Source organism: Homalodisca vitripennis, unplaced genomic scaffold (genome assembly GCF_021130785.1).
Source record: "Homalodisca vitripennis isolate AUS2020 unplaced genomic scaffold, UT_GWSS_2.1 ScUCBcl_7253;HRSCAF=14859, whole genome shotgun sequence".
Lineage (NCBI taxonomy): Eukaryota > Metazoa > Arthropoda > Insecta > Hemiptera > Cicadellidae > Homalodisca > Homalodisca vitripennis.
The window spans coordinates 1-22,763 of NW_025783363.1; the positions used below are offsets into that span (position 1 = coordinate 1).

Sequence of the window (22,763 nt, forward strand, 5' to 3'; positions counted from 1 at the left end):
AATTGATATCTGCAGGTCTTTGGCCTCACTATCATTTACAGTAACAACACTCTTGGCTGATTGTACTTAAAGAAGGCACACAACCCTTAGTCTATATTCAATGCTTCACGTTTCCTCAAATGTATTCACTATGTTGCGAAGTATTCACTAATTAGGACTGGTAAATCGGTCATGATCTTCCTTAAATTTCGATACTCAATTAGTAAAGGATTTTTATTTCTGGAGAATAATCGAACAATTGTGATGGCGTTGAGCAGTGTTTATAAGATATTGTTCGTAAATAATATGTTGTCCTAAACTGAAGTTTGATGTAGGAGTATTAAAAGAACACAATAATTATTTATATCTGTTTAATTGCCAGAGTTACCTATAAATGGGTCTTCCTTTAGCTTAGCACTACTTTACTCGATTTTTATTAGTTTTCGTTATAGCCTACATCCTGTAACTGCATTCAAGGATAGCATCAATGATCGGTCATCTTTGACAATTTATTAAATCAAATATATTTAATCAAACTCTTCTTTCAATTTGGGCAGTAGTAAATAAAATGAAGAACTCATGAAGTCGGGACTATTATAACATCTCCATGTAACTGGCCCATTAAAAATATCTAAGTTCATCTGAGTCTTTGAGTAAACGTTTATCTTATTTAAGGAATTTTCCGTAAACATTTTTCAAACTTTTGCGTTTATGAAATTGCCATTTGTTAGCATAATTCTTAATTCATCGACATAATTTTATTTCATCACACCTATGAAATAAGAAATAGGACGGTTATGCAAGAGGTTTTTGTAATTTTTAGCTGTGTTTGGTGGATTTAAACTGATCAAAATATGTCCAAGGAATAGTATTTTTTATTACCGGTACGTATGTCATGGCTAGTCTAGCACATATACTAAGCGAAAAAACAAAAAACCCAATTTCGTAGCTACTATGTTAACTAAAGGAAAAATCATTAAAACACAATCAGACTTTAAGTTAAATCAACGATTTTTTTGCATTTTTTCGCGTAATGTTTTGAACTAGAAGCTCAACACTAACACCTCTAGTAAGGTTGGACTCAATTGGTATTGACTCATCCGATGAGAATAACTTCCTCTGTTTCACAATGATAACTTTTATGTCACCGTGGACGTTAAACGAACAATAAAAACTCTATCAATGCATTCATAAAAATCTGATTTTTAAATTCTTTATTCTATATTATGGTGTATATCATTCTAAAGTAGCGATGAGTTTCTAAAGAGTCCCAGGATTTTGCCCCCTCTAGCTACTTCCTCTTGTCAGGCCTGGGATGCACTGCAGGAATCTCTACACGTACTGTTATCTCTTTGTGCACATTTATATGAACCGTACAACTGTTTGTAGTTTATTTATACATTTATTTATTCTGAAATTTACTTGTTTCCACCATGGTTACCCACAAGACGAAACTAAAAGTGTTTACTAACACTCAACCCAATCCTATGGAAAGAAATTCACCATCAGAAAAAGTGTTACATAAGGCGTAAAATACCTTCGAACACAGTATTAATTTTACTTAAACACCTATATTAACACTTTCTTATCAAATTCCAAAATTTATTTTAATATTTTCGCATTATTGAGCCTACCAGCTAGTACATATCTGTACCTGGGAGGCAAAGGGCAACTATGTCACAAAATTGTTACTTTTCAGGAGAACAGTTTGAAAAAAATGTTTCAATATAAAATGTTATATCTTATCATTTATATTCATTACTAAATTGTTTTTTTTTATATTTGATATTTTAACTTATTTTCTATTTAAACTAACTGTTTTAAAACAAAAAAAACGGTCATTTACCTATTTTAAAATATTTTATTAAAAAACTTGTTGGACTTGGTGCTTTTTTACCTCTGAGAAAGTAGCGGGTTGTTAGAAATGAAAAAGGGCATAGAGTTTTAATTCTTTTGAATTTTTTACAGTTTTAATACTTCATAGTACTTAACTGGTTATCATAGCAACTCAAAATTAAATAAACACTGTATTTCCAAAACAGTGCCAACTAATCAGTCTTCTTCGGGGTCATCTTCTGGGTACATGGAGGCGTTGTTGCTTCTCGGTAGTCATGGCACACAGTTGGGAGAGTTGGGAGTAATGGCAGTAGTGCTATCAGATCATTGTATTTTGCTACATTTATTGGTAGTCTCTGGTGTTATACTAATAGAAGAGTTTCCGGGAACGGTAGTTCTTGTCCTCTACGGGATCGAACATAACTCATTTCTGAAAAATATCCGTCAAATGAAGTTTTGAAGAAGAGATGACCCATGTTTTCTTGTCTGGCTTGTATTTGTACTAAATTTGACATGAGAACAGTGTTTTTGTAATATCATACTTCCTGGACACAAACGGAGAATCTTTGCCTTTTAGCAAGGACTCAAAGTTTTTAAAATCCTCTAATTCCATGTTAAATACAGAGTATTTTGAAGAAGTTTGCCGCACCAATTGTTGCCAGTCCCAAGGTGTCAATATGCTCATACTGTTAGCTTTCTTTATTTTTCTCTCTATGAGAGCGTGAACAGTAATCAGCCTCCATATGCGTATGACCTTTGAGCAAAAACTTTTGATTAATGGTTTTTATCAAGATTTGTTTTTGTTTTGACCATAACAGTTGTCAGTCCATAAAGTGATATCTTGAACAGCTGAAACCTGGAATCACATTGCCAGCCCACTTCATGATAGCTAAAGCAATTTCATTCCCTCCTCTTGCTCCTTTTGTTTCGTCCCACATCAAGCAGTGAACTGTTGAGTCACAGGCATCATGTATAGTAAAGTCAAGAGTCCACAGTTTTCTTTTGTAGAAGCTCAGCCCACTTGTAATTAAAGGTGTCGGTAAACACTTCTGCAAATCACCAGTCAAAAACTTTATAAGAAGGATCCTCCTTGGCAATTTTTGAGTCTGCGGCTTTCAAATCGTAACGCTTTGATCATCTATGTGATTCTTGTACTCGGCTATGTATTGCCTCTCTTTCTAACTGACTCAAATTACCTTTAAGTTTTAGCTTGGTAGGAATCGCATGTATCGCATGGGTCAACTTCAGGTGGTTTGAAGGAAAGATTGAACCTTTTGTTAAACACGTCACGATACACCCAGTTTTTACCAATATTTTCTTCAGGGGTGTTATTCGATTTTACAGAACTCAAGGTATATCTCATACATTTTTTAATTAAAATAGTGCCAATCATGGAATTTGAGGTTATGTTCAGTTAACATCTCAGTGGCACCATGTCAAAAACACATGGTACCTAATACCAGGTTTTTTATACAAGTTTAAAAGTAAACAGCACTATGTCCAAATGGTGCCTTTTTTCCTCTACGGATTTACATTTTAATAAGAGGTATAAAGCACTATAACTAGTTTGGTGCTTTTTACCTCTCAACTACTCAGTGGACATAATGCCCTTTTTCCACTGGCTATCTCCCTCATTAATAAACATTGGACTTAGTGCTTTCTACCCCAAAAAGAAACATACAATTAGAAAAACTTGGTGCTGATATCCCGATTTTGAAAAAAATGGACATAGTGCCCTTTACTTCCCAGGTACAGATATTTGAAACAATAATTAGCGTCAAAATTTGGCAGATACAAAGCAAAACAAAATAATTCGTTTAAACAACATTTTATTGCGTTACATAACAACAACATGTTTTCATTTCCCATAATTAATTATGTCAACTTTCAGTATTATAAATATGATAGCATAAAGTTTTTGTATGAACAAACTACGAAAATAGTAGGCAACGTTTTAAAACGATTCAAAACAAAAACCCATATAAAACACACTTTAAAATATTCTTTATTGAAAGACTCATTGTCCAATAATTCACAAGTCTGTAATAAACAAAAGCACATGATTATTTTACTAGGTCAGATATATTTTGTATTCCTAAAGAGGTAAAAACAAAACTATTTTTTGTGTCAAAATGCTTTGTACCCTAAAAACATATTTTCATTTAGTATTTATGATTGAGATTAAATAAACAGTTACTAAGAGAAAACGAAAGAGGAAAAGTGTTGAAGGGTGTAATAGGAAGGTTTAAATTCGCTAGTTAGTTTAGTTAGATTACTGGTGCCTAGGAAATGAAGACAGAGATAACTTGTAATAGGTACAAAATTTTCCTTAATATTCTGGAAAAAAACTTTCTACATTTCAAAATAACTATTGATTTTCAGTGGCACTACAATTACAAAACGAAAATTCAAATTTAACTACTCCTTTTATTTATATGTTCTAGTATTGAAACGAAATCCAGAATTACCAACTATCTGAAATAGTTACGAATTTTATTTTACCACCATTATTGCAGACAGCTTTTATGTAGAAAAGCCCATTTAATTATAACATTTTAGATCAATATTAGATCAAAGTGAGTCCGATTTCAAAAAAGTATCAATTTAAAAAAATTAAACCGAAGTAGGCCTAATACAAAACGAATGGGAAAATTTGTATACCTTAGTACAGATATTTATTATGTTTAGAAACATTCAAAAAATAATAATTTATCAAGAAATTAATTTTTAATTGTAAAATACATTTTTATTTTTTAAGTATAATGTACGTAAAGCCTATTTAAATTTTGTTAAATTCAATTTCATAAGATGAATAAAATATATAGTGTCCTATAGTTTTAATCTGACGCTAAGTTTTTATTAGATCAGAACAAGAATTTATAGAAATTAATATCAACATTTAAATATTACCCTTCTTTTTAAGCAGTAACAATATGTTATAACTTTGTAGTCTGAGTTAAGAAATAATAATATAAATACTTCAACTGTTTTTTGAGTTACAAATGTTCAAATATTAACGTAGGTGTTAACAAAAGTGAGATTGGGCAATAAAAGAGAACACATTTTTGTCCCACCCCATTTACCCATTTCTCAGAGTTTCCATTTACATTTTCAAACGCCCTTTATGTTTAATGAATTATGATGAAAATAAGAAGTTTCCATTTGGCCTCAACCCCATGGAATATGATATGGATTTTGAGTCCTCCAAAATTTAAACCTTAGATACATTGCAATGTAAACACCTGACGTGCTAGTATGTGTGCTACACAGAAAAATTAAGGGACGATTTTTATTTGGTATAAGAAAACATACCACGTACTTACCTAAAATCTCATATAGCTGAACATACAATTTTCAGACCAACGATAGTTTTTTTGTTGAATAATCTAAAGCTGCTATCAGCTTAATCAAACTTTTCATAAAAATTAACCCTTAAAACTGTCGGTATAATGCACATTCATAGAATAGTATATGTAACTAATGTAATTAATTTTAAAATAAATTATAACAATATTTTATGTTACATATGTTAAATTAAATACATAATATACTACATTATCACATACAAATCACAAATTAAATTGACCTCCTATACTAGCCACAATGGATTATGAAAAATTACATTACACAACAGCATTATATAAATCAACTAAAACAATTAAATAATCCAAAATACTGCAATCATAAGAACAGGTACTAGAAGGCATTGAAGGGGATGCGAAATCACCGCCGCACTTTTCTTGGGAAAATTCGTGTATGTGTGTTGAGGGTTGCTGGGTATAACACCAGGTTGTGGTGCGGGAGCGTAACCGGGTTGGGCGGGAGCGTAACCGGGTTGGGCAGGGACAGGAGCAACTCCCACTGGCACGTAGCCAGGCTGGACAGGTACTACAGGGACGTATACAGGACCTGGCGGGGCCCCGGGAGGGAATACGGTCTGGCCCGAGTCGTCGTGGACCCAGAACTGAATTCCCGCCACAGGACCGCAAAGTCGCAGTGTAGGCGATGTGTTGCTGTACAACAAGCTGGAACATGAATAATATTACATGAAACAAAATTGATTTGATTCATGTTGTACATTTATGTAAAACAATTCCTTTTCAATCATATTCCCTCTAATATTTATTGCTCTAGTAGTAGTTTTACAGAAAGAAATTCAAATACTTTAATGTTAAAAACCCCATACTGAACTAAACTGTGTGTAATATTTGGGCGTATAAGAACAGCGTGCGTCTAATGCCATATATTACGCCGGGTTGGGATATTCTTACTCCCATTTGTTAGTTAAAGCGAACCAAATTCTTACACATAAAATATATATATCTAGCGGCACCTAATAGAGTTTTAGTATAGCGACATTTCCAGTACAGCTAAAAAGTAAACAGAAAAACTTCCCTACCTACATGCTACAATAAAAAGTAAAAACATTAGTAGTTCTAGCCTACGACAAATTCTGTGTTCCGTCATATCGGAGTAAGCGGCAAAATGAGTTGGCAGTCATTTAGCTAACCGTTGGCCCGTATGACAACAATTAAAACATTGGAATCATCCTGATTGCCAGAATAGTCATTTTCAGTCACTTACTCTCCATACCACTATTTCCCGACGAAATCTCTAATAATTTATTCGTCTCTCGTAATAAGGAAATGGCCTTTTATAACCACGACAAACAAACATAAATTTACTTAGTAGCTAGAGTAACAGTTTAAGTGTTTAATACACTGAGTGAGATAAATTACTTAACAAGAAGAACAATCGCAACCGCTATTAGGGTTCGTTACTAACCATTTTAAAATAATTAATTTTGAAAACTTATTTGTAAAATAGACAACCATAAAATCTTACGAATGGACTCAGAGAATTTTGTATTTATAACAAAATTATTGCAAAGAAATTCCATTTTGTGAACGATAAATTCATATGAATTTAGAAATGTTTACTTTTAAAATCGGTCAAGTAGTTGGGTCAGCATCCTTTTTTCCTTAATTTCCTGGTGGGGGAGGGGTGGCGATTACGAACTGTTAGCCAATTCGATTGTACACTTAACATATAAGCTATGGTGGAAAGGGATGATTCAATGAGAATGTTGAATTTAGCCACACTGTTTCACCAATGTTTTTACCAGATTGAGTGTAATGACGTGAAGGACACTGCACTTTACGCTTAAGAACAATATGGGGAATTAATTTTTATGCTTAACTTAAAGCTAGCTATCATCAGAGCCTATGGGTAAATTTAGACTAGCTGCTACAAATATGTTGACCGACAGCTTTCATTGCCTATAGAAATAAGTTAGATTGTACATCAAACACACAGAAACTTGGAAACTAATGCTTTGTGTATAAGTGTTAATCATTACGTTACTGTATCCATATGTTTGTAACATACACTTTTAATTGTACTACCAAATGACAGGTTTTGCAAGTAAATCTTAGATGTAAGCTATACTAAAGTGTAGAGAAAAGGTGGTACACCGGAATACATTTTCCATGTTTTTCTTCAAGGTTGGTTTTTATTTTTAAATTCTGTCTAAATTAAAACCACGCTTTTGTGCAAACTAACAAAACTTGAAATGGTGTCATTTCCTCAACCAGTCGTTATTTCTCAATATATAGGACCTAAACACCTTACAATTATGTTATATATATATATATATATATATATATATATATATATATATATATATATATATATAAATGTTAATAATCCCATTATCAATTGCAACAAAATTAATACCTGAGGGAGAAGTCTCTCTTGCGGGTGACCCAGAGTTCCCCGAATGGGACTCTCAACACGTTGTCGTGACGGAACACAAGAAAACGTATCAGTGTTGGCGATCTCATCATCAACAACGGGTTTCTCATAATCTATAACAATGAAAAGTGCAAGGTGAAAAGTACAAGGTGAACCCAAAAGCTATTGTAATAGTAGGTACTACGCTGGGCAATACTTATGTAATACTTTTGATTCTAGAGAGTTTCTAAAGAAATTAGTACACATTTCTTGTATGTAACTTTTTCAAACCAGTTTGAATTGTTAAGAAACCACAATTCAGTCAGTGTGAGGATTACCTGGGTATATTATGTCGGTCGCAAAAAGTTGTTTTACAAAATAAGTTTTATTCGTTCCTCGTTTTATGGCGAATGCAAGTGTATGAGAATAAACGGATTCTCGAATGCACATCTAAATTTGTCTGCTCGTAATCTATGCAATATTTATCCTTTTACAGGTCTTACTGTTCTAAATTACAAGAAATTGTTATCGGAACTTAAATTAAATCTTCTACTGGTGGTAACATAAGTTAAAAAATTAACCATTAATCATTAATTGAATGAAATCATATATTGCATAGCCTATTTAATATTTAAATGGGTCGTTGAAACTGGAAATAATTTGTAGTTTGTATATATTAGTAATAAAACAAATTTACATTAACACAGAAAAAAGAATCTTTCATACACCTGAGGTAACATTTGGTAAAAGAACACAATCCCGTTACGGTGATGTTATCTGCGGCACCGTCGAGTTGAGGGCGTGATCAGCGACGACACCTGTTGAACATATGTTTACCACGGCGGCGTATCCCAGAAAATCTCACTGACGCAACCATCGAAGAGTTCAACAACGGATATGTCCTTACTGTATCGGGGATTCAGCAAATGAATCGAGTTTGTAGAAGAAGACGATATCTCTCTTGTGTTGAGTTAAGTAACATACACTAATAAATTTTTGTTTGTAACCTATTCGAATATTGTTATTGTCCCAGCGTGTGTACTTCTCGTAATAAGGTAAAAAATAATTTATCATAAATTTTATATTTTTATATTTCAATAACATAAACTTTGATAGGCATGCATTTAATATTTTATAAAATGAAAGCGATAACTAACTAGTGTATTAACATTAGTTAAATATTATTACAAATGTGGGGCTATTCCACATTTACAAAAAATATTAATACATTATTTACCAACGCCCTGACTGTTTGGCTGTGAAACTATATTAATATTTTCCAGTGAGTTTGATTTTTATTAATTTCAATAAGGATTTTCATTAATGAATTATGAATCAAATAAAGTTTGATAGTAATAATATGAACTATTCGATGTGTACTCTACCTCAGCAAGTTAGTGCGTACACGAGACCAAACAGGTCACACACATTCATTCTTTCAGATCACACACACTTATTATTTCAGATCACTTACACTCATTCTTTCAGATCACACACTCATTCTTTCAGATCACTCACACTCATTCTTTCAGATCACACACACTCATTCTTTCAGATCACACACTCATTCTTTCAGATCACTCACACTCATTCTTTCAGATCACACACTCATTCTTTCAGATCACACACACTCATTTTTTCAGACCACACACACTCATTCTTGTAGACAACACAGGTTATAAACACTCACTATTGAAGAGGGTACAGACAGGCGCACATATAGGGTGACACACAGACCAATGGACAGGTATACGGACAAGAGCATACATGGCTCAGTGGTCGAGTCAGTCAAACGACAGGTTTGAACAGGAATATACAGTATACCATAATTTTTCCTTAATATGAATAAATGTTAATACACAAACTGCGTGCTGAAATGTATTATAAACAGTGACTTTTGAAACTTATTACGCAAACTCTAGTGTGCACAGCAATATAGTGAAAATGTTTGGCCTCTCTCTTGTAATGATTACATTAGTCATTTTCTCGTCTCATATTTCTTCTGATAACGAAATGCAGTATTCTTACACAAACTGCCTATTTAAATATATTAAAAAGAGAGACCTTAAGAATTTTAGTTCGCAAACTCTACCCTGCATAGTCTACTATAATACTGGAAATATTTGGGTCCTCCCATGTAAGGTTTACTTTAGTCATTTTCATTAGTAATATTACTTCTGTTAATGAGAAGCAATATTCTTACACCACCTGCGTATTAAAATTTAATATAAAAAACTTTTGCAAATTATCATGCAAACTCACAATTGTAATAATCAACTAATATTACATAAGATTATGACGAACAATAAATATAATTTTAGATAATAAGTATAATGTACAAACGATTATTGATTATTGATAAAATAAGTAATTTTAAAACTTATTTATACTTACCAACAATAATATTAATTGGTGATAGATGTTGGTAGTTTGGGTGTGTTTATCTGAAACATTTTAATACCAATTATGGCAACAAAGTTCCAAATTATGGCATAAACTTTGGCTTTGTAAACACTTTGGTCTGGTAGTAGTTTTCCATTACTAGAGACATGCTGAAATTATCTGTAGCCTGATACATGTTTTTTGCCCAGTATATAATTGTGCCTATTTAATCGATTCAAGGATGATAAATGTTACTTAATTATATCAAAACAATAAATCACTGAACATTGTATTTGTGTACAAAGTTATTTGTCAAGAGCACATTTACAGAATGCTAGTCTGGATAGTTAACAATTTAATGAATAAAGAAACCATGGTGTATATGGCTTCCAGTTAAAGCTTTTTGAAACTTAAATACTATATTTAAAATTCCTCTATCGGAATGGTTATATGAGAAATCTTTTTGGAGTATGCATCGTTACAGCGACATGTTCATATGTGTGGCGATTGTCCCCTATACAACTCTTATTTGCATTTTCATTTACCCTTACACTTGCCTCTAATATTTTCATTGGTTGCTATATTTTAGTATTATATTCCAAATGTATTTTAAAACGTTTTAAATCTGTCTAACAGACTCAGCATTCGAGAAACACTTCCCAACAAAATTACTTTTATCGACATACAATTATATTTCTATTAAGTTAATCACATATCAATTTAGTAAAGTTGTTCCAATTAATTATATTATGCCCAAAAATTTATATTTTGAATAACATATTAACTTATGTATATTTTCAGGCAGCTGACAAATTTTTCAATTTTCTACGATTATTTTTAATACGAAACTTATTTTTTTAATACTCTTTTATTTGATCCACCTAATTAACACCCCTTGATCAGGCCGTACTCAGACCCGTTTTTTTCGGAAAATTTTAACGGAGCCCCGCCACACGTCTACGGAGTGACGGGAGCGCGGTGGCGGGATATGACGGGGCCCGGCCAAACATCTTTTCCGGGGCCCGCCAAATGTAAGTACGGCCCTGCCTTTGATAATATAATATAATATAAAGTAGGCCGTCTAGATAGGCGTAGGGTAATTCATTCTCGTTCATTAAATTGGAAACGTTGTTATCTAAAGTTGTGGCTCAAAGTTATATAACAAATGCATTATTCTAACGCAAGTTAATCCTACATCGTCATTCATATCACGTGTACAGAAAATTTCCATTCCGTTAATTTAACCTAGCAACCTATTATTGATATTAACCTCGACAACAAAATATGTGTTATATAACTTCTTATTAAGAATGTTCAGAAATATACTGTTAGTAACATTCTGTTAATCATATCGTATAGTAGGTTATAAATGTTGAAAATCTATTTAATATCCTTAAAAGTTTTTGGATAAGATTTCAACACTCCAAAACACAAAAAATTTAAATAATAATCTGTGGATTTCCGCAAACAACGGATACACATCGACTGAAATATGCTTATAGGTTAATTTAACTATAAATTTACTTACACGCAAAAATTACATTACATTTAACAAAATAACACAGCAATTGGTGAAAGTAGTGACTCACCGATACATTGGTGACCATCCAGTGAAGATAGTCAGGACCTCTTCCTTGGGGACCAGCATCCACCATTATTACAGTGAACCTGTCAGTCTGCAAACATGATTATGGTTATGGGAATCTACGTAATTATATTACAGGTATATATATATCTAAAACAATATAAAACCATCAATCATGACATATTTACAAACTTAAAGATTATTTAATAATAATATAATCTTTAAACAAACTAAATGTAAACGTAACGATAAAAAGGATCTTACGACAAAAACAAAACTCAATAATTGTGAAATAAACTGGAACATCCAATAGGCATAAGCCCGATAAAGGATACACATAAGATAAAACTAACTTCGTAAAAGAAAACTCGAAGAAGGATTGATCCGCTACATAAACAATATATTAATAAGAAATCCATAAAAAATCTATAAAAAAAGTCATGGACGTAAAAATAAAAAGATGAATTGGAATTTTATAACAAGTAATAAAAAATGGACGAAAATATACACGTTATTCATTATTTCATTCAACAATTCTCAGAAATCACTCGCAATCATTCAACGAAAATAAAAACATTTTTTTTTAAAGAACGAACATGTTGGAAAACAGATTAGGCTTTGGAACCGGAACAAGCAAACTTCTGAAATTATACAAGTATTACGTGTGAGGGCCGAGTTTAAGCTTCTTATGAAAAATAGTTTCAGTACCTTATATATGTAAAGATTTCGCAAAGGGAGTATTTTTAAATTTAAAAAATAGTGGCCAGAAATGATCGGTCTTATTTGATTTAGTAATAATTTTTTTAGTATAGGTTAATGAGAGGATAAAGCGTGGATTTAAACGTACATATATCACGCAAGATATAAAAACTTCTCAACTTCATATATAGAGGAAAGAAGGAATTTGCTTTATTATAAACCAAAACATCTTGTTTAAAATCTAAATATCAATGATTTCGAACGAAGGAAAGAAAAATTAATGTGGAACGAATTCTATAATTTTGTTTGTACTAACTACCTTGTAATTTTCTTATTGCAACAGACGTAGATTCCTAAAATCAAAATATCAAGACATATAAATTAATGTATTGTTATTGAGATGATTCCTTCTCTTCAACTATTAAAATTATCACAAATCGTAATTTTACTCACACAAATACAAACACACGCGCGCACTGACGCTAATTGATCATTTATTACGTGCCTGGTGGTTGGTGTAAAGTGCATCAAGCTAAGAAAAATATGATTTGAGAAAAAATAATTATTTCATATCTTTTTGATGCCATCCCCATCTGATCTGTGACTAAACTAGTGTGGCTTAGAGATGGTAAAATACCGTTATTTCTCAATAACCTATAACCAAAATAACGTGACTCTTTGGTAACATGTTACCAGCCAACCCACGCTCGCTCGGTATTAGCATGCTGCTGTTACTGAACAGACCTTAATAAGTTGCAAATAAACTGAGTCAGGCTAAATCTACGTGTTGGAGGCTAATTAGACATAAGCCAGTTAGTTATATCAATACAATGTAATTTTATACAGGTCGACTACTTTTAAATATATTAATAATAAACTGGATATTAAACATATTCAGTGTAAAAGGCAAGTATTGTTTAGTATGCAGGAACTCAACTAATTCACTACAATTTAATATCTATTAGTAGACTAATTTTAAATAGACTACTTATAATTGATGATAAATGAGAACGAATAATTAAATGACGAATTAGTTGGGTTTCTTTTCAATTTTTCAGAAACAAACTTATGTTTTTTACTTTGAAGAATATATTTTATTTATTAATTATTATTTATGTAACCAGAACTGTTCCGTTTGTAGCCTCATTGTTTGCAAGTTAATACCCTCGGCTATTACTCAGTAATCAGGTTACCGAGTAACCTAAACCAGAAAGAAGTTATGATAACACCAAATCATTCGACCCTGTTGTTACTAGTAACACGTTATCCCGGTAATAGTTTACCACTGAATATCGATGTTACTGACACTAATACATATATACCGCCCATCTCTAGTGTAGCTAATGATCTACTTCATTGTTAGGAGAAATTTCTTGACCTACTGTTTGTCGATTTCAAGATAAACAGGTTGTGTTCTTATGCAATTCAATTGTCTCTCGGCTCCTGGGCTTAAGAACAGTTTATTCCAATCTTAGAATACACTACTCCAGTTATTATTGTTGCATATATGGTAATTTGTAATTAACTGAGAACTAATTATCACAGCTTAAATTACCAGCCCATTATTGATTTTAATAAACATGCTGGAACATGTGCATTTTTACATGTGTTTAGTCTGGGAAAGGAGAAAAAGTTTTAAGTTCAAAAATATCGTATAAAATTTTGGTAATTATTTTAATATTTATAAAATTCTTTTACAATTACACTACTTTACATGTGAACTCCTTAGCTCAAATTTTAAGTGCAAAAAGGCAAATGTTAATATTATGGTTTTGAAAACATTCTTTCGAAATCTGTAAAAAAATACTATGAAAGTGTTGTCTATGCTTTTTAGTTATAGCGTTTATCTGTACGCTTTGGGGGAAATATTGTAAACTTATTTCTTACACGTAATTAACATACTGGTAAAAAACCTCCCTTACCTTGTAGCTGCTATGCTGATGGTATTGCAGGTTAACACTTTGACTACCGAGTGGCGCAGTGTCTAATGTTGGACGCACAGACACCATCGGTACCGGTTGTGTTAAAATGCCTAATCTTTGTATAAAATCAACCAATGCAACAAAATACGAGTAACTTCATCACATTTGTTGAAATTACTGCAAATGTCGTAAGACTGGTCATCACAATATACTTGTTCAATAATTACCTAATTAGTTTATTCTTGTTTTTATCAATGTCAACATAAGACCAGTGTAACCAGGGTACTTCCTTAACAGACATAAATCGGGTCTCCCAATGATTTGTTTACCATTTGAAATACTGATGTAATTTCAAGTGGTAGAGGTAGAGTACTGTATCGCTCAAAAGTTCAACTCTCATGGTCAACTCATTCATCAGTGATCGTTCGTACAGACAGACAAATCGGATTTTGTCATCAATACGTGGGAGGGGCTTTCTAAACGTTCATTCAAGAAGTAAAACAATTAGTATAACTCTAGTTCTGTGAGTTGTGCAGAAACCCTTAAATAAATTACTTATATATTTGTGTCTACATTATTTTAAATAGTGCAAAGTTTAATATTTAAAGCCATCTAAAAATTATAATTGTAGGAAATTAGTTTGGTGAAAACATTCTTTTGCAGAGATAGTATCAAACAAGAAATATTATCAATGAATCATGTACAAACAAAATAATAATAAGAACACAAGGTGAATATAGGAATAAGTAAGGTAGTTGACCAGAAATCACTTCATACACCCCTGTTCAAAATTGATTAAATTTTGATGTATTTCCTATTGCCTCCTATACAACATATAACCTCATAGCCAATAATTAGTTGAGAATGGTGTATTCATGAATTTTCACAATGTCAACTCATTATTTCACAGAGAAATTAAAATTTAAAAATCTTCGTGTTCAGTACTTATAGAGAAGGACAATTTCTGGATAAATGATAAAATCAAGTTCCACATTATTGTCCAATATCTTGCCAATGATTTGTTCATGTAGACAAGATTCCCAGAATTTCGAGTGTTCATACAAAAACGAAAATATACAATAAAACTTAAGCAACATAGAAACTCACAGCATTTGTGGAGTTGATGTAGAGATAGGGAGGGTTATTTATTTCCTTTACATTGATGTGGCTGTTGCAATCTCGAGGCCTCAACGTTTTGCCAATGACAGCTACCGAGAGATTGCCGTAGACACAGGCATCGTGGATGTCCACGTGTTTATAGCAGACGTTATTAGGTGGTATGAGACCAAGTGCGCCAACTGCGCAGAAAACCAGTCCTATGGTCAGCACCAGCATTCCTGTGAGCATATTTGCATCCAACTGTCAAAAATTGTAATGTGGATAATAAATTGTACGCCTTTTACTTACTTGACCCAAACAAAGGACTGTGGCAATTTGTCAATTTTCTGTGGTGTATTGGAATGCTACAAGAAATATAGAAATAATATATTTGATCTGTTTCATAATATTCCATCGTATAAATCATCACATTACATGAGAAGAAAAGTATTTAATAGCCTTCCTACTTATATAAATAAAGTTGTTGTACTACTTATATAAATAAAATTGTTGACACAAATTATCTCTAAATAGAGGTTACCAATGAACAACTATATTCCATTGGAAATCATTTCAATGTATGCTCTGTAAGCTTTTTTAAAATCAAATTAGTTATCCATTTTTTAAATACGATTGTGTCTATTTGTAAAAATGTTAATATTAAAATGTATTATTATACTGTACAATTCTTATTTAAATATTATAATACAAAATTTTAGGAATTATAATGCATAGAGCTCTTCATCGACCCATGGTCATTATTGCAGGGACGAATAACATTCTTAAAAAATCAACTGAAGAAATCTACTCTAACTTAGAATTTGCAGAGCTTAACCAAAGAAAGAACTGTACATGTAACAACATTTCCTAACCGCTATGATACAAACCCGATTGATCCACCATATCACGATATAAACATAGCAAATAATTATATCAAGGAAATTGCTGTAAGAATGGACAATGTGCACATCATTGACTTGGACGAATTTGGAAGAGATCATTTCACTCGACATGGCCTACACCTAAATTATCGAGGAAAAAAGAAACTATCTTATATGATAATTGATTCCCTGGAAAAAAACCTTCAAATATCACAAAGGAAAAAAAAACACCTAAACATTGAAATAGAACTTCCTCCTCAATCTTCAACCATAAAACCCTACTCTATCAACATAATTGAGGCAGACATAAAAAAAAATAATGACAACACCAAAACGATCCTACAATAGCCTTTGCGCACGCTATCTCTAACGATTTAGACCATGAAAGAAACATGAGTGCTGGGGTTGCTGTAGTTTTTAGAGAAAGTTTCGGAAGACCTCAAACCTCTGACTTTGTGGATACAAAATTAACATGTCAGACACTTAAGAGCGGAGCCAAACAAACTGAGTGACCAAACAGTTTACAGTTTGGTCACTAAAGAAAATTACAATGGTAAACCGACCCAACAAAGTTATAATGAGGCTTTTGAACAATTGATCAAGGACTTCAAGAATAAGCAGCTAAAAACCCTCTATTGTTCGCCTATGGGATGTGTGCGTGACCTGATAAGACTGGAAAATTTATGTGAAAACATAACCCGCCTTCAGCAAACCACAGGTGATACAGTCTGTGTAACATCCTATGACCAACCATCTGCGAGAAGGAAGCTGTGGCATGGTCTCACTCATACCGAGTTTTTGGAGAAACTGCGACAAGTAATGAATGACTCGAGAAGTAAAGCAGCAGCCCAAACAACTACTACAGTGAACTCGCCCTCTGTCAGCCCGATCAGATTTAGACCCACTCAACTTGGAGACAACGCAGACACCACACAGAGTCCAGTGAGCCCGAGGGTGGTGCCAGGCTCTCAAGAGTACAGCCAAGTAGTGAGGTCTACGCTAGTGAGTGATGTACAAAAGCAGAGTAATGTGTCTGGTGTTGAGTCTGACCAAGTTTCCACAAAAAATGTACCATAAACAAGAGTAATATAAATAGTAGTATAACTGATAGTACAGAACTAGTGGAAAATGTTAATTTAAACTGACTTTAGGTGACAAAGATAATGTATCTGCAAACTGTAATTCTTTAAATAACCCAAAACTAGCTTCTTTCAATATTCACTCCAGTTTGATAATGCACTATAACATTCAAGGTTTACCCCCTTAACCCCCATAAGATTTCTGAATTATGTTTATTTTTATCTCAGCTAAATTCAAAAATTAAAGTAATATCTATAAACGAGCACTGGCTTAACAATTATTCCATTGTGTTATTAGAGAACATAAATAATTTTAGAATAGCTGATTTTTATGTTAGGAAAAATTCATTGAGAGGAGGTTCATGTTTATTGGTAGAAGCTAGTTGTAAATATAAAGTTTTGAATAATATCTCCTTAGGTTTGAATCAGGATTTAATATTTGAGTGTTCTGCTGTGGAACTCATTGATTTAAACTCTATTGTCATATCTGTATATACAATTCCTAATTATAAGGTAAAGAAATTATTTTTTGCAAAGTTTGAAAAGCTTCTCTTCTTTTTGCTACAGCGAATGAGTAATAAATCAATTTTTGTCACAGGCGATTTTAATGTAAATATTTTAGAAAATAGTATATTTTCAAGCAAGTTTAGAGAATTAATAGAGTGTTACGGGTTTTCTCTACAATTTGAGGAACCAACTAGAATAACCCAGTCTTCATCATCCTGCTTGGACAACATTATAACAAATAAAAAAATACAATGCAAAGATTAATATCAATATGGATTTAGGGTTGTCTGACCATAATGCTATCTTTTTAAATATACCTAGTCAAAAAAAAATCCAAAATCCGAACAAAAATAATGTTGTGATCAAAAAGAGAATATATTCAGATATTAATGTTAATAGTTTTGTTCACTGCTTGGAAAGAAGTGGTATCTCAAATTTTGACCCAGCTCTTGATGTTAATAAAAAATTACAACAATTTTTTAAGTAACTTCATAATGACATTGAATAATATCTTCCCTCATAAAACTTTTAAGAGGACCACCAAGACTAAACCGGTAGTCTTGAATTGGGTTACTTTGGGTATTGAAATATCTAGTAAGAAGAAAAGGGAACTTCATTGGGAAGCAAAAATAAACAGAAATCCAGAAAATGGTTTTTTAAATTATGTCAAGTCTTACAAAAAAACATTCAAAAAAGTAGTAAAGGCAGCAAAAATAATGGCAAATAGCGCATAATTTCGAAGAAAATACCCAAGTGGTGGAGATAAGGTATCATAACAAAGGAACAAAACAAAATGTCAGATCCAAACCGTACCTGTAAGTAGAAAAGTGCCGCAATGATCTTAGGCTCTGTTCAGTTTATTTTTATTTACTAATGACATGTATTATCTTCAAAATACCTACTGCTGTACTTTAAAGTATGGCAACAATATTACTCTTCCACTCACTGGGAACTCTACAGAAGAACTAGAAACTGACTCATATACAGCATTAAATATGGTGTACCAGTACTGCCACTCAAATGACCTAGTAGTTAATATGACCAAGAACAAAACAACTGGCATTCAGTAGAAGACGAGATGAAATTGCAACTCATCCAGAAGTTGGCACGCAACTGAAGGCAAAATTTATTGCCTTGACAATTGACAAAACTCTTATGGACTCAGGATGTTGACGATCTTTGCAAAAAATTAAACACCAGCCTCTTTGGCATCAAAATATTCACCATATCAATGATTTAAGCACTGTCAAGGCAACTTATTATGCCCCTTTTCAGTTTCATCTTAGGTGCAGTATTGCTATATGGGGAGGCACTACACTCACTAACCTAAAGTGGATGATCTCCTAAGCAAAGCAGAGAAGAGGGGAACTAGGCTACTATGTTATGCGGACGACCTAGTGCTTATGATCAAAGGAAAAAAACAAAGGCATGCTGGAACGCCTAATACAAACAGAACTTAACTTCATAAGCAACTGGTGTCATGGGGAAGGTCTACGGATCAACCCATAAAAAACCAATATGATTATTTTTACCAGGAAAAGAAAATTCCAGCTAACACAACCTGTTCTGGAGGGAATAAGCATCAACCAAACAATGGAAGTGAAGTACCTGGGTTTAAAATCCTGGATGAAAAAACTCACTTGGAACTCCCATATTGGAAACAGGATATCCAAAGCAATAATGGCCCTTGTGGCCTGTAAGAGACTTTTTGGATTTAAGTGGGGACTTAAACCCAAAATGATATATTGGATTTACGAAACCATAATAAAACCAATGTTCACATATGCTGCCTTAGTGTTGTGGCCGAAAGTAGAACAAACAACAGCTACAAAAAGGCTACAGAGTCTTCAAAGGTTAGCTTGCTTAAGCATCACGGGAGCGATGAGCTCCTGCCCAACACTAGCAATTAAAGCGGTCCTGGGTTACACTCCTCTTGAGCAGGAGGTGATGAGAACAGCCGCTATAAGCGCAATGAAGCAGAGCTGGCAATGAATAACAGAGTAACACTTGGTTGGGTACCGGGTCATGAAGGTATTCATGGGAATGAAAAAGCGGACAACCTCGCCAAAAATGGAGCGGAATCCACATTGGTGGGGCCTGAGCCAGGTTGTGGGATAGCCTTCTCCAACATTAAAGCTCTGGTCAAAGATTGGGAAAAGAGGACAAGACACAACAATTGGAGTAGAGTCACAGGATTAAGGACTATCCAAATTGTTTATCCCTCCTTACGTTAAAGGGTGGACAGCTCTCTTAGACCAGAATAAGGAGGATATAAGACTGATATTAGGAATGTTTACAGGACATGGCCCTCTGAGGGAAGCACCTTATGAAGGTAGGCCTTAGTCCAGAGTCACGAATGTAGACTCTGTGGAGAGGAGGAAGAGTCAGCGGAGCATATTTGGTTAGATTGTCCTGCCATCATAGAGACTCGGAAAAGATACCTGGGAGCATAACTCCTCAGCCCCAACGACATTAGAGAACAGGAGCCCTTAAATCTGATTGGTTTTTTGCAAAAGCCTCGGTCTTTGAGGGCACAAAATTAAAGTGAGGGAGGCGCAAAGGTCCTTTTAGGACTAAGCGTGGGGATAAACTGTCCTTTTCCCTCAGGAAGGAAAAAAAAAAAAAAACCCTAAAAACACTTCTCCTGGTCCAGAAAAAAGAGATTCAAGGACAGCTGTCGTGAAGGCAAGGATCTTTGGATCTTGACAGTTGTGTTCTCTACATCCAGTAGGTGATTATGTTTTCCAACAGAAATGAATTCCCTCAGGGAACAGATGAAAAAAAAAAAACAGTAAACATTAATTTCAAACGTTTCTCAAAAAATACTTGAGAGCTTAATAAAAATTGACTAAATATATCAGTATATTAGAGTAATAATTTGTTTACATCAGTTAAATTTTGCTTTTGACAGAACCATAACAGTAGAAATGTAGTTTGCACCCTGCATAAAAATGGATAGTTTATATACATACTAAATAGTGGATAGTTTGAAATCTGTTAATACGTCTAAAGCCTCCATTTTATATACTGTCTTAGTTTAGGAGACTGAAGCAAAATACATTTTAATAGCACCCATTCTGGTTTTTTCTTGAAATTGATAGAGAGAACTTTTAAGAAATTGAATTTCATCCAAGCTTGTTTTGTTAAAGGTCAAAATGAGCATCAAAAGGGTTAAAATATGAAACAATAATAATTTTCCAGGTATTATATTAATACACTTCAAACCAACTGTAAGGCACATAAATAATAATTATATCATTGTCAGACGACCAAAATAAAGAGACTGAAAAGGGTCTGTATAATGTCAACTAATGCTGATTTAACATTTTTAAGTGCATCAAGTTATGATTTGAAAACAAATTATAATTTCATTTTTTTAAATAGCATTTTTTATATCCCTCCCATTTTGACCACCATCAAAACTGGTTTTTTTTACTGCATAGATCAATTTTTGTTTCCTAGGGGAAATCCCTTTGTCTATTTCATGATAACCCTGGTTGTGCTCTATACTCCTAGACGATTAGCTTCTTCATAGGATACAATTGATTGATAAAGCAGATTCATTTTTTCATGGAGAAACTGTATATTTTTAGTACTACAAGGCTCATCACTTTTCATATACAGGATGTTTCTAGAATATAGTTCAAACTTCGGTAAATATTTATTTATTTATTTATTTATTTATTTAACTTCCAACGGTCAAAAGACCAATTTACAACGGGTTACAGTTTTACATAGTTTTCTCAAGATGACTAGTACTTATAAACACAGAGGGCCAAGCCAAACATGCAATTGGACTTTAAACTAATTGGTGCTTAAGCCCTAGCTCAAGCACCAAGCCAAACATGCAGGGAACAATACAGCCAACACTATGCAACAATAGCAATAATAAAGCTATATGATTTACAATAAATATAACTTATACTAGTAAAGGTAAATAAAATCTACATTATTGTAATAAATATTAAACAGTATTAGAGTAACAAAATAGAATCTATAGAATACATAACAAATTTTAACAACGATAACAAATAAATAACAATAATTTATAATAAATATTGAGGATCATGATAAGTAAATAGAATTAGGAAAAAAAAACTAATGAACATGCACCATATGTTATACTAATAACTACAGTTTTGATTGCCGAATACAGATTCAATGCAGTGCCCTCCAGTCCAACAACTTCTTTTTGAAGGCCTCCTCACCTGTACAAAACAGATCAATGTCGTCCGGCATGCTGTTGGCCAGCAGCTGGAGGCGAGGAAAGGTGCTGTGGAACAAGTACTGGGTCGAATACTGACGTCTAGCGAAAGGATGGGTGTGGCGCAGGTGTCGAGAAGTGCGGAAGTCCAGCTTGACAAGTAGATCAGGGGCATCAATGTTCGAGTTAATCAGCTTCCTCAGGAACAGTAGGTCATTAGATTATTCGTCTTGTGTGAAGTGGCATCAAGTTTAACTGAAGTCGCAGATCATGAACTGGAGCAGTGCGGTAGTCGAAGCCTAGCAGCACACCAACAAAACGGACGAAACGGGTTTGAACGTTCTCAAGTCCATCAATCTGGCCAATCAAGTAAGGGCTCCAAACAGGTGAAGAATATTCCAGTAAGGGTCTCACCAATGTTCTTGAGGGTTTAAATTAGGAGAAAGCATGACTCCAAGGTCCCTTATCATCAGAGAACGCGAGAGGGGTTGATCTTCAAGTGTGTAAGGGAACATGATAGGTGTGCTAGACCTGGAGAAAGATATCACAGAGCATTTGGAAATATTTAATGACATGTCATTATCATAACACCACTTCATCAACAGATCAATACTGTTCTGTAAAAGCCTGGCAATCGTTGAGGGCCACCAGGTGTTCATGGCTTACACGATCGAAAGCTTTAGAGAAGTCTGTGTATATGGAGTCCACCTGATGAGATTCTGAGAAGGCAGTGAGAATGTGATCTTGGAAGGTTAGTAGATTAGTAGTAGTCGAGCGTCCTTTCATAAAGCCATGTTGTTCAGCACAGATAACACCCTTCAGATGGAATGACAACCTCTTCAGAACCAGGGATTCAAA

The 22,763-nt window shown here is 33.4% G+C and overlaps 1 protein-coding gene across 1 annotated transcript; it reads right to left on the reverse strand.

Annotated features, from left to right (window-relative positions):
* Positions 1–5,242: 5,242 nt before the first annotated feature.
* Positions 5,243–9,950, reverse strand: LOC124374093. The gene is made up of 3 exons (XM_046832390.1): positions 9,943–9,950; positions 7,552–7,682; positions 5,243–5,840 (listed from the first exon to the last, which is right to left on the reverse strand). The coding sequence occupies exons 2-3, from the start codon at positions 7,677–7,679 to the stop codon at positions 5,474–5,476; spliced, it is 495 nt and encodes a 164-aa protein (XP_046688346.1). The 5' UTR covers positions 7,680–7,682; positions 9,943–9,950; the 3' UTR covers positions 5,243–5,473.
* Between the last annotated feature and the right edge of the window lie 12,813 nt (positions 9,951–22,763).